This window comes from Mustela nivalis, assembly GCF_964662115.1.
Source record: "Mustela nivalis genome assembly, chromosome: 9".
Lineage (NCBI taxonomy): Eukaryota > Metazoa > Chordata > Mammalia > Carnivora > Mustelidae > Mustela > Mustela nivalis.
The window spans coordinates 113577138-113590158 of record NC_139028.1 but is presented as its reverse complement, the minus strand read 5'-3'; the positions used below and the strand labels follow the sequence as shown (position 1 = coordinate 113590158).

Below are 13021 nucleotides of genomic sequence, written 5' to 3'. Positions count from 1 at the left end.
GGCCCTGAGTCGGCGGCGGCTAAATTCTGGCTTCGGGCTGCTGCGGGAGGCGAAGGCAGACGCCTGTGGGTTATCGGTGGGGCCTGCAGCAAAAGCCAGCGCGTCCCCTGGGAACAACAGGCCCTGGCTGCACACGCCGATGGACTGTGGATTGTGGCTGCGGCACGTCGGGGTACCAGACAGCATCTGGAGAGTTGAGCCTGCGCTCCAGACTCTGGCCCAGGGGGCGGAGCCAGGGGTGGGGCCCGAAGCAGGTGGGCCACTCAGGGATCAGGCCAAGTGCAAGGGGCGGTCCCGAGCGCGGTTGCCAGGTCAGGACCCCTGCGAACCCGAAGGGTAGCACCCGGAGAGGCGGGGCTTGATGGAACCCCAGCACCGGGGGCGGGGCTAGGGCGAACCGCCGGAGACACGCGGAGGGCTGAGAAGGGTACGGAGCAGAGGAAGCGGTTGGCTTAGCAGTGTGCGCAGCCTGAGTACCCCCGGGAAGGAATGAGCCCTAGTCCTCCCAGCCAGGCCACGCCTCTCCCTTGGCTCTCCCAGGGTCATACGATCACCTCTTAGGGTCAAGGGAGCGCCAACCTACTTAGAGAAAGGAGGTGCGGCCTGCCTTGGGGGGCAGCACCTTGAAAAGTGAGAGGGCCTTTACATCCGGGCATAGTCAGGCTCTCATTGATCCCTAGAACTCCATCCCTCCCCCTGCCCTGCGATCCACTTCTGTCTCTTCTGCCCCTGATCTCCTTCCCTCAGGTCTGGTTCCAGGGCAAGTGGCAGGCTGGGCCGGCTCCCAAGACAAAGCAGAGTAGGGGTGGGGTGTGAACATCTGCTTCCCAACAGACCAAATAAATGTTTGTGAGCGAGAAGCCAAGGGGTGGCCTAGCTTCAGAGAACGCCTCAGTGAGTGCCAGCCTAACCTGGGCCAATGGTCCAAAGGCCTGTCCTTCTAAGTGGTCCCGGGAACCTGGCTGGAGCCTCTGGGGACAAACCCCCTTCCCCTGTCATGTCAGGAACACCCGCACAGACACAAATAGTAGTGGCTTCTTTACTCCCTGAAGTCCCCTTTTCTCCACAGAATATTTACAAACAGGGACAGGGTAAGGGGGACTTCACCACCAAATTCCGGGAGGGGGAGTGGGGCAGTGCTAAGATGCAGGGAGAGTTCCTGAGGAGGGCCCAGGGACCCCGCTGTGACCCAGGTGCCCTGAAGGGCCTGAGCTGTAGCCAGCAGGTCCCCAGCCAGGCTGAGGCTGGACCAGACAGTCGGCTCAGTCCAGATCGGTGGTGGGTGTGCCCAGCTGCTTGGATGCCAGGAGCAAGCGGGTGGCCGCGCTCTCCGACTCAGCCTGAAGCCTCCGATTGTTGTGCCGCAGGCTCCGGACCTCCTCCTCCAGGGCTGCCCTGTCGGCCCTCTCCTGGGGTGGGGGAGGCAGGTGTCACGACGCTGACTCTTTGCCCAGGGCAGCCCTGTACACTCCCTGCTGACCCCCAGCCCACCCACACTGTCACCTTCTCCAGGTCCTCCTGCAGCTTCCTGAGTGTGGCCTCCAGGTGAGAAACCTTCTCGGACAGGCTCCCGGGTTCTGGCCTGAGGACAGAGGGGTCAGGTCACAGGACCAGGCAGGCAGCAGCACCTCTGCCTGCCCCCCCAACCCACTTCAATGGGACAGGCCCAGTTCCTGTGTTCGCAGACTTCTATGTCTGGAAAAGCAGAGCCCTGCCTGGGACAAGGCTTAGTTCTCGTGCATGGGCACCGACGGTGGTCCCACGCGCACAGTGAAGGGACTAGGTCCGGCACCGGGAGGCTTACTCAACATCGGCCTTTGGCATTCCCTTGCCATCTCCATTCTCCGGGATGGGCTGTCCTGTGAGTGGACACAGGGATCGTGTGGGCAGGCAGGTAAACGGAGAAAGCCCCACCCTATCCCGGCTCCAGCCCCAGCGCCCTGGTGGCCTCACCCTCCCGGGACAGTGACTGCAGGATGGTGTTGCAAGTGGAGGCGATCTCTGAGATGGACTGCCACTCATCTTCCAGGGTCTCACTGCCTGCCTCCGACATGACTGTGGACACGAGGAGGTGGCTCAGCCAGGGAAGCCCAAGCCAGCCGCTCTGAGCCCCACCCCCACCCCCACCCACCTTGCCCTAGACTCACTTTTGCTGATGGAGTTCCGCAGAGACAAGGTTCGTGGCAGGAAGGAGGCTCTCAGCTCTGGGGCCGGGTCGACCCTGTCCTCACCACCAGTGGGGCTGCTAGGCCCATCCTGGGGGGGTGTGAATGGGTATGGATGCACAGACGTCCACCACCACCATTGTGCCCAGCCCCATGCTTCAGGCTCCAGAGCCTTGTTTCTGCTCACCTGGGTGGGGGGTGTCTGTCTGCCAGTACTGGGTGCTGCCGGCTTGGCCGTGGTGGCCAGGAGGAGGTCCGGGGTGGTGTTGGGCAGGACTGGGGCCTCGTCTGACAGGGAACTGGGGAGAGCAGGGACAGCTCAGCAAGGGAAGCTGCACCCCACGGCCCCTGCTTTCAGGACCGCACAGGTCCAGCCTCACTGCGCCTAGAGAGGAGGGAAGGCCGAGAGGGGGCACCTGCGGGGGGACGGTGAGTGCTGGCTGTGCAGGAACTCAGTCCTCTCTTCGGCCAGATCCCCAGGCCCTGTGGGACTGCCACCATCGTGCAGGCACAATTCCAGCAGCTGCTTCGTGGTGGGCAGCAGGGTCACCACCCCTGGGGCCTCCTCCTGCACCGGCTCGGGGGGCCCCCGCCGGCTGGGCTCCTGCAGAGATAGCGTGTACAGCTCCGAAAAGCTCCTGCAGGGAGGAGTGGGCAGTGTCAGGCAGGAACGGCCCGTCCCCAGGGTCCTCCATCTCCAACCCCACTCCCAGCTGTCCCTGAGGCTCACTTCCAGGAGGAGAGCTCTCCAAACTCCCTAACAATGAAAACTGTTTGCCTGACTGCTGGCCATTTTTCTGGCCCCAGTGCTGCCCCTGCGTATCCCGGGCAACTTGCTCGGAACACCAATTTCTCTATCTGTGAAATGGGGTTAACAGTCCTGGTCCACAGCTTGCTGTGAGGCTTTAAATACTAACACAAGTAAATCACTTAGCGTGGAGATCTAAAACCTACTGCTCGTGAACCAAATCCAACCCGTGTGCCTTTTTCTGTTTCAGCAGATGTGACTGTTCTTGTACTCCTGTGTGAGAGTGGGTTTTACATTGTTAAACCATTGAAAGAAATCCAAAGAATATTTCATGGCACGTGAAAATCAAGAAAATTCGAATTTCAGTGCCCACAAAGTTTTAGTGGAATAAAGAAAACTCATGCATTTACCAATCGTCTACAGATGCTTTTGTGCTACAGCAGAGCTGTGTACCTGTAGCAGAGACCAGATGGCCCAGAAAACCTAAATATTTATTATCTGGCCCTTTACAGAAAAAGTTCGCATATCCTGGCTATGGCAGCAATTAATCAATAGCATGTATGTGTCTTGGATGATCCTTAAAAAAAAAAAAGATGGAGCTGATTGTTAGATCCCGAGCAGTGAAAACAGCCTGTTTAATTGGCTTCACACTGCATATGTGACTCCCAGGGACCTGCCTCAAGGTTAGGTACTCTCTGGGAAATGCTAACGGCGACCCGGGAGGCCCGGGCTCCGAGGTGGCCAGCGGCCGGGTCCTCCCGCCTCCCCGAGTCCCGGGCCTGACCTGCGGGGCCGGCCGCTCTCGTCGGGGGGCAGGACGGTGACGCAGACCTTGGGCGCCGAGCGCAGGAGCTGGGCAGCGGCCTCGGAGCCCAGCGTGGGCAGCGTCTGGCCACACACGCGCAGCAGGCGCGCCCCCGGCCGCAGCCCCGCCGTCTCGGCAAATGTGAAGCGCTCCACGTGCGTGATGAAGCCCTCGGCGTCCACCTCGAAGCCCAGGCGGCCTTGGCCGTCGCGGGGCAGCGCCAGCTCGCGGCTCTCGCAGCCGCGGCTCACCAGCTGGGGCGAGGCGGGGCATGAGCTGGGGAGAGAGGGGACCGCCCCGGCGCCACCCCCGCCCCCGGGGCCGCCCGGACCTTCCCGCACCCACCCCGCGGACCCAGGGTCTGGGGCTCAGACAGCGCAAGCCACCCGCCCAAGGACCCCCCAGTTCCAGCTTTGCCAAGCGCCAGGGCTGGGTCTGCCCCCCCCCCCCGCCCCGGGTTTCCCCTTTCACGGGAGAGGCGGCGGGAGCGAGGGGTTCCACCGCCCACTCGGCCCTCGGAGGCGCTGGGGGGACCCGGAGGGGAGACTGCCCTGACTCCCGGGCCTCACCTGCAGGCGCGCCACGACCTCGCCTACGGCTTGGCCGGGGGACCCGTCGAACCGCAGCGTGATCGCCTCCCCGCGGCCGTAGTACAGGTCGAGCCGCTGCTCCGAGAAGGTCCAGGCCAGCACGTCGCGACAGGCGCAGTTGAAGACCACGCGACCGTCGCGCGGCGCCACGAGTACCAGCGCCTCGGCCGAGATGCCCAGCAGGCAGGGCACCTCGGCGTCGTCGGGACCTCCGGCCTCGACCCCGGCCCCAGCCGCGCCCCGCGCTCCGGGCGCCGCGCGCACGCCCCACACCAGCGCCCCCGCCGCCTGCAGCTCGGCGCCCGGGCCCCGAGGGGGCGCCCGCCGCCTCCCGCCCAGGGAGGGCAGGCCGAAGCGCGAAGCCGAGTCCAGCGACGTGGTGGTCACCTCGTTGGTGGCCAGGTCCTGCAGGTACTGCTGACGCGTCCGCGTGGCCATGGCGTGGAACTGGCGTGCGTGGCCCGCTGCCTGCTCGCCATTGAGCGCCTTGGCCAGCAGGAAGGCGCGGAAGTCGGAGTTGGCCGCGAAGGGGCCTCCGCCCGGGGGCAGAGCTGGTCCAAAGGCCGGGGTGTCCTGGGTGCGGCTCACGGCCACCCTGAGGGGAGGGAGGCGGGAGTCAGGGGCAACCGGGAGGCCCCCTGACATCGGCAGAACTGAGACCCTCCCGGCACCCACCTGTACGAGGTGTGCGGAGTGCAGGGCGCGTCAGCCCGCACCACCAGGAACACATGCTGGAAGTGTGAGCGGATGGTGGTCGGGGAGAAGGGCTTGCTGCCGGGCTCCTGGAACACGATGGTCACGATGTCGTTGCCGATGTGGCGTTTCCGCAGGAGCTGGGAGTTGGACGGTGGGGGGTGTAAGCGGGACCTGTCTGTCCTCCAAGCCCCTCCACATGCAGTCAGGCCAGAGCCTGGGCGTCAGCGCCCCCCCCCCCATCTGCCCCTGGTCAAGGTCTGGGTGTTTGCCTCTGGGGAAGATTGTTAAGGCTCAAGAGAAGCCAGGGGAAGGCTCAAATGCCTCCGCCCACACAGCACCGCTGCAGGAGTCCCCAGAGGCTCTTGGCTACCCCCCCCCCCCCAAGCTAGCCCCCTCACACCTGCTGCTGGTTATTGGGGGTGTAAGGCAGCATCGTGGACACGTGGAACATGATCTCGTGGTCCTGGTAGGTGGTGTAGAGGGAGTGCGTGCCCGTGGAATCCGCTGCGGCCAGGGAATTGGGGACACAGAGGGAGAGGAAAGGGAATCTTCTTGAACTTGCCATCCCTGCCTGCGGTCTGGAGCTCCTGTGTCCCCAGCCAGCAGGTGGACAACCCCTTCCCACCACGGGCCATGAGCTCTAGGGGCCTCAGCTTTGGCTGCTCCCTTCCCCTTCCCCCACAGGCTCCAGGCTCCAGGCAGGCGGGCTGAGACAGAATGAAGACCGAAAGGAGGAATGGGCCGCTATGAGGGAGGCGGGGGTGGATGTCCCGGGAGAGGACAGATGTCGGCCCAGGCACCAGCATGTGGGGAGCAGCTGAGAGTGGGAGGCAAGACTGGTGCTCCATGAGGGGCCCTGGGACACTTCCAACCAGAGAAGCAGGCGCGTTCCCCAGGAAGCTGGGCTGGCGGACTATGTGTGTGGTGGGGGGTGTGGTGCCCGCACACCCCCTTGGCCCCAGCTCAGATGGTAGGACGTCAGGGCCTTGGGGGACGATCCTAGTCCCTCCTTCCAGCCTATGACTCGCTTGGCCCCCACAGCCCCTGGCCTGTATCCTCAGCCTACCCAAAGAACTCTGCAACCCCGAGCCTGGGCCCAGGCCAGCATGGGGTAGAGAAGTGACAAGGCAGCTGATTCCCGCCAAAAGGCCGTCTGCCCCCCACTCCCCAGCCCCCCAGGACCTCACTTTTGGTGTCCAGTTGGGCCCTGTAGCTCTCAAAGCCTTTGAGCCGCACCACGTCGCCCAGCAGGGTGAGGAACTGCATGAAGGCGGGTCCTGCCTCGCGGTTGTTGTACATGTCCTCCTCCGAGGCCTGGCCCGCGCGGCAGTACAGGACGCCCACCTTGCGCTGGAAGCTCAGCTGCCGGAATGGGGGGTGGGACAGACGGAAGGCCCAGGTCTCAGTCTCTGGGGTACCCCCCCAGGTCTTGGGGAATGACCCGGGGGCCGGGCTGTCTCTACATGTGGCCCTGAGCCCCACCCTCCCTAAGCCTCCTCTGGGTCTTCTAAGAGGTTCAGTAGGTCCTGCTGCCAGTGGCCAGGAGAAGTCACACGTGGGAAGGGACCCGGAGGGGCGCTGGTTCTCGAGTGACCCCTTGAGAGAGAGGAGGTGGTTCGTGGAGAAGACCCAGGCAGAGCGTGCTTCATCCCAATAAATGTTCCTATTGTTCTCCTCCTTATCTCAAGGTTAGCCTGTCCTCCCCCCCTCAAATCTCAGGCACCCCCAGCCCAGCCTCTGGAGGCCTTGAGCCCTGCACCACCTTCGCTTGCCCTGCCCCTGGCTCCTTTGGCTTCCTCCCATCGGGGGTTAATCATGCCAAGGTCAAGGTTCTCGGGCCCCTCCAGCTCAGGCCTCCTTTCTTCCTATGAAACTTGTCTATACCCACAGGCCCCACTTTGAGTGGGTCCCTCGGAACCCCTGCAGCCCCGCTTCCACCCCAGCTTCCCCTGACAGCCCACAGGCATGGCTTCGTCCTGGCACGGCCATACCACAGCAGGCACTTGAACAACTAAACTTCATGTTGCCTGAGACCCTAGCGACCCCACCTGCCCTGGTCTGGGCCTCTTCTCCACCCATGGTCTTCACCCTCAGTGACTGCAATAGCTGTCTCCATGGAAACACACTCCAGTCTCTGCGTCCAGCCCCAAGCTCTCTTCTGAGCTCCACACATACTCCCCGCCGGGTGTGGCTTGGATGACTGCAACAGCCTTTGGCCTGGCCTCCCTGACCCTCCAGTCTGGCCCCCATACTCCAGCCAGAGGCTCTACCTCTCATATCTTTCCATGGCTCCCCAGTGCCCCCACCACCAAATGCAAGCCTTCCCCCCCCCACCCCTTCTCCCCAAGCACGACTCCAGCCACACAGAACTCCCTACAGGACCCCAGTGTGACCTGCTGTCAGTCTCTAAGCTTTCACACAAGTTGTTCCTTCTTCCCAGAAAATGCCTGATTTTCCTGACTTAAACGCTTACATTTCTACCATGACACTAAACCCCCGGCCAAGGCAGGGCTGTCAAAACAAACTTTGTGCCCCATGGAGCCTTCAACATTCCCCTTTCACTGCTCCACAATCCCTCATGTTCCCTGTGGGTCAGTCTCTCGCTCTTTCCCCCTGCTGGCTGTGAGCTACTCAGAGACAGCACCTGGTCTGGACATGTCTCCAGCGTCCACTCTGGGGCCTGGCACCAAGGTTGAGGAAATGCTTGTTGAGTGGCTGACAGATTAAATGACACAGAGGAGGAGAATCAGAGCCAGCGGGCAGCTTTCAGCACAGGCTAGGGAGGGACTTCCACTGCCCCATAGTGGGATAGGCAGCCCCAAGGAGTAAGCACCCCGCACTGAGAGGAGACTACGCAGCACCTTGCTGGCCAAGTGCACAGAGAATGGGAATGACAGGTGTGTGCAGGAAGGGGAGGGGATGGTCAGACCAGTGCTTCTCAGCGGAAACGTACATAGGAATTAACTCCGGACCTTCTTAAAGTACAGCCTCTGATTCAGCAGACCAGAGGCGGAGTATAGGGCCCCCAAATCTGCATTTCTAACTAGCTCCCAGATAATGTGGATGTTGCTGCTGGTCTACAAACTTTACTTTGAGAGGCAAGGTTCTGGATGAACTCTGCTGCCCTCTCTGAAAGGCCAACTCTCCCGGGTCACCGTCTGGCCCGGATCAGGGTCAAGGCTGGGTCGCTGGGAGCTGGACAGGCTGGGTTCTGACCAGGTGTATGTAGCTGTTGGGTTGGGGTCCGAGTGGGGGCCCCGCCGGCCACTCACCACTTGCTCATCCAGCGTGAGCAGCGTGCGTGGCACCTTTGGTGAAGCTGAGCCCAGGCGCAGGCAGGTCGGGCTCAGCCGCGGAGCCACGTGTTCCAGAAGCTTCCTAGGGGATAGGCCCCGTGGGGGCCCCGGCGGCAGCGCATCTTCCGAGATCGTGCCTCGGAGGGTCCGGAGCTGAGGAGGGGATGTACGGACCTCAGAATCTATACAGGTTTTCAAGGAGGCAATGCGCGATCGGATCGCAGGACCCCCGCCCACCTGTGTGGTCCGCACGATGATGCGGTAGCTGTGCAGAGTGCCCCCTCCGCTGCTTTCCTTCTCTTCCCTCCGCAGGCTCACTGCCACCGGGCCCAGCACCTCGTCCAGTCCGAAGAAGTTCTGATGTTCTGGTGGGGAGGGGGGCCCGGGCCGTGGATGACCGGTCCCGCCCCCGCCCATCTCGAAGCCCCGCCCACGCCCCTTCGCACCTCGTAGTGCAGACCCTAGACTAAGGCCCCCTCCCTCCGCTGCCCCGCCTACATCCTACAAGGCCAAATCCCTATTCGTGCGGCCTCCCTGATGCTCGGCCCTCTGCCCCGCCCCCTAGGAGGCTCCGCCCACAGCACGCCTTGCCCCGGACGCAGAGGGCCAATGCCTGCCTGCTTCCAGGTCTACGTCCTGCAAGGCCCCGCGCGCCACGCCCATGTTCCGCGGCAGGATGTAAGCGGCCCTCCCTTCTGGCCGCTGATGTGAAGGAACAAGTTTCCCACAAGGGTACAGAGGTTCTCAGACCTGTTTCCACCTCACAGAAATGTTGATGGGAAATCTCCCCCAAGCCCGGAGGGGTAGGAGGAAGAATCAGATGGCGGCCAAAGGCCTTAGGAACGTGGTTAAAGCTCGGCTCCGCAGGGCGGTTTGGGCCCCACAGGCAGAGCACGATCCTTCATATGGCCAGGAACTTAACAGGGAAGGGACAACTCGTGAGCCCTACTGTGTGCTCCCCAGGTGACAGGGACTGCCGCCCAGCCAGGCAGCCCTCCCCTTACCTTTGCCATAGAAGTACTTGCGGTAGTAGCCGGCGCCCAGGTCTGCGTGCTCCAGGCTGTAGGCTGAAGTTCGGTTCTGTGGCTCCTCCAGGACGGACACGGCGGCGTTGGGCAGTGCAGGGGGCACGGGTGGGGGCACGGGTCCACCCAGGCCCAGCTCGCCCTCACCCCCAAGCTCACTCACAAAGCCAGGCGCTTCAAGCAGCAGGTCCGAGCCCGCAGAGCGGTCCTCAGCAGAGGCCGGAGTCCCAGAGGTGGCCTCCGCGTGGCCCCCTGTCCCCCGCGGCTTTGGAGCCCAGTCAAAGAGGAGACTCTGCACGTCATAGTGGGCAAACCAGTGGGGCTCAGGCACTGGCGGAAAGGCGGGCTCCGGCTCCTCGGCCGGCAGCCCCAGCAGGGCCAGCGGGTCAGTGAAGAGCCGGGTGGGGCCCGCGGCAGGGCGGCTGGCCTCCTCGTGGCTGTGGGCACGGGCACGCGGGCTGGCTGGTGTCGGGGGCCGGGCCTCGCCCGCATCGCTGCCGCTGCGCAGGAGCGGGCCGCGGGCTGGCCTCGGCTCGAAGGTGTGCGGTGTCAGCGGGGGCCGTGCCGGCTGGCGCAGCTTGCGCGCAAAGAGGTCATCCGTGGGTGCAGGGGCCGCGCCCCGCCGAGGGCTCCCCACGCCGCCGCCGGCCCACATGGGCGTGCTGTGGGCCTGGCTCTCCGGGGAACGGGTCGCATTGGCGGGCACGGGGGTTGGTGCCCGGGCAGCAGGCCAGTTCCTGCCCTGAGGGAGGAGGGGTCTGCTCAGAGGGGCCTGGGGAGAAAACAGGAACCCAGGCCCCCAGCCTGGTCCTCTACCACACGGGTTGGCTTCCGGCCCCCTCCGCGACCATCAAAGCCGCTTCCGCTTTCCTGGCCACTTCCTTGTCTGCCTTAGGCTGAGGTTTCCAGCCCCCTCCTGAAGCTAAGCACTGGTCAGGGCCAGGGGCTGGGCTGTCCCAGTCTTGGCCCTGGGGGCTTGGAACCCGGGCAGCACCGAGGCTGCCAGGGTCCCTCAGTTCCTACTCACACACCTTGGCTTTGGCCTGGGCCCAGAATGAGGGTCCCTACCAAGTCCTGGCCCAGCTGGACAGATGGGTTTGTCCCGCCTGGGACGGGAAACCCATGGGGCCACTGGTGTCTGAGTCCGGCCCACTTGACAAAGGGAGGACGTCCTGTCCCCAGAGACCTTCCTCCCTGCCCCTCCCACTTCCTCCAGGGTCCCTGAGGAGCTGAGCACCCAGAAGCTGGGTCTCAATGTCCTGGCTCTCATGGCCTCAACACCTCAAGGACACAGGGGTTCCCGGGGGCACTGGCAGGGCAACAGAAACGCAGGAGCACTTCCTTCAGTACAGGAAGTGGCCCCAACTCTGAGCCCAGCCCCCTGCCCAGCCCCATATCCTGAGGAAGGTGCTGGGGTCACACCAGCCCAGTCATGGGATCCATCACCCCAGCCTGAAGGACAGGCCCAACCAGGCTCACTCTCTGCGGGAGACTGTGGCCATGCCTGGGGGGCAGGGGAAGGAGTCACACAGATGGAGCCCCTTTGCAGGAACTGGGACCATGGGACCTCTGCCTACCTGATGTTGACAGGGGAGTCTGAGCCCCATGTGACAAATGCTCAAACTGAGGTCCAGATAAAGGGAGGCTCTTTGCCTGACATAATCCCACATTACAGCTAGGATTTGAACCCGGGTCTGCCAATCTCCCAGGCCTAAACAGTGCGGTATCTGCCCACAACTGTCCCGGTATGTATAGGTGTGAGGTGAATGGGGGTTGGGCTGAGGCTCAAAGTCTCACAGGATGTAAGACTGAGACACCCAAGGCACCAGGGACCTGCTAAATGCGGAAATGTGTGGAGACCCAAGGGCAGGTGCAAAGGGTGGTGTGAGAAAGTTGGGGAAGGGGGGCCGCCCCAAGTGGACCCAGGTTGGTGTGGGCAGGCAGGGCAGGGATATGGGACCCTCCACTGGCAACACAGACAACTGCTGGCAGGTCTTGGTCCATTCTCCAGTGATGCTGTGTGTGGCTGGGCTGGGACAGGGCAGGGGCAGGGGTTCCGTGCAGCCCTCATCCACAGCTCCAGGACCCTGCAAGGGTAGGCCTCCAAGCTCGGGGTACCTCCTCCCATAGTTTCTCCTAGACAATGTCTGACACCGAGGCTGAGCCTGTCCTCTCATCTCCAAAATGAGGTTACCCCTTCTGCCCTTTCCCAACACCACTGGGAGACTGAAAGGAGGTTCAAGAGTGTGAAGCCGGCCATGTGTTAAGTATGTGGTGGTGAGGCAGGCCCTTGGTCCATGTGCCAAGCTCTCAGGCCTGGGCTGTGATATGTGTGTTGGGGCGGGAGGGGACAGGAGGGGACATGAGAGGAGAGCTGTGTATGCCCCTGTTACGTGTGGGCTGAACTCTGTGTATGTGTGCGTGCACAGCCCATGGGCTGCCTCTTGTTCTGGCCCAAGGCTGGGCTCTGGCCCTGCCTTCGGGGATGTTCTTGGGCTCTGCCCCCCACCCGGCAGCTTCACACAGGGTCCATTGAGGCCGGGACATTCCTTGCAGCCTGTGTCACTGGGGGGAGAGGGCCGGCCCCGCCCCCACAGATCCGGAAGGCCTGGCTGCCCCAGGAGGAGGCGCTGGACGCTTCCCAGCACATCTGGAGGTCATGACCCCATTTCTGCTGCCAGGGGGCGCGACAGATGTTTCCTCCCAGGCCAGACCTCAGACTGGGGGGGCGGTGTGCAAAGGCTGGGGAGGAGGCCGTCCCAATATCAGGGGAGCCCCAGGACAGGGGGAGCCCCGCACACGGCCGGCAGCAAGGGCAGTCGCCAGCGCCGCCCAGAGGAGTCGGGGGCCGCCGCATCCAATCGCCCTCACACTGGCCGGGCGGGCCGGCCCGTCACGCAGAGGAGCGTGGGGGCCGCCAGCCGGCCGGACGCAGGGGACTGGACGTACTGACTCGGGACCGGAGCCCGGACGGAGGTTAGGAGGGTGCAGGCAGCGAACGCGGCAAGGATCCCCCTTCCACATACACACCACCCGGGCCCACGCCAAGCCACCTTTCCCCCTGTCCGGCCCGACCGCGGTGCTTCCACTCCCCCGCTCCCGCCGGTACCTCTGGGGCTCCCGCCTGGTGGCCGCCTCCCGCGCTGGGGTCCCGCTGCCTCTCCTGCTACTGCTCGGGCGCTGGCTCCGCCTGGGGGCGGGGCCATGTGGGGGGGCGGGACCGCCGCGGAGGGGGTGGGCCCAGCCTGGGAGCAGTCTGCGGCGGGAAGTTCAGAGGGCGGGGACTGGAGGCCCTGGGTCGGTAAGGTTGGCGCTGGGTCGGAGCACCCAAACCGAGCCCGGCCCAGTCCGGCCCTGCTGTTGGGCCTCCAGCCTCAGCTGAGAAACGCAGAATAGTGTGCCTGCTTTCCAGACCACCTGGGAGGGCTACAGCAGGGTTCCTTGGGTCCCCTGTCCCCTTGCCCTCCTCCACCCCACCAGGCAGGTGCCCAGAAACTGCGACTATTTAAGAGCACTCACTAAGCACTGAACCCTGCTCTACACACGCTCTCATTCTTAAAACACCTTAGACAGGTAATCCTCTCTTCTTTATAAGCTGAAGAACTTCAGGTTCAGAGAAAGGCTTTCACCAAGGTCAAGGCTGATCATTTTAGGCACTAACCTCATGAGCTGGAAGTCTGAAAATACAGGGGTGAG

At 63.5% G+C, this 13021-nt stretch overlaps 1 protein-coding gene across 2 annotated transcripts; it reads right to left on the bottom strand.

The window, feature by feature from the left end:
• Positions 1–1025: 1025 nt before the first annotated feature.
• On the bottom strand, positions 1026–12548 carry SIPA1 (signal-induced proliferation-associated 1). 2 transcript variants are annotated; one of them, XM_082748455.1, is made up of 16 exons: positions 12435–12548; positions 9305–10067; positions 8538–8665; positions 8277–8453; positions 6192–6366; positions 5405–5508; positions 4984–5141; positions 4288–4903; positions 3698–3972; positions 2582–2803; positions 2353–2464; positions 2148–2256; positions 1954–2055; positions 1805–1859; positions 1504–1582; positions 1026–1409 (listed from the first exon to the last, which is right to left on the bottom strand). In XM_082748455.1, the coding sequence occupies exons 2-16, from the start codon at positions 9978–9980 to the stop codon at positions 1263–1265; spliced, it is 3135 nt and encodes a 1044-aa protein (XP_082604581.1). In that variant the 5' UTR covers positions 9981–10067; positions 12435–12548; the 3' UTR covers positions 1026–1262. The 2 variants fall into 2 exon arrangements, with proteins under 2 accessions (XP_082604581.1, XP_082604580.1); XM_082748454.1 differs by lacking the exon at positions 12435–12548 and having other exon boundaries at positions 9305–10070.
• Between the last annotated feature and the right edge of the window lie 473 nt (positions 12549–13021).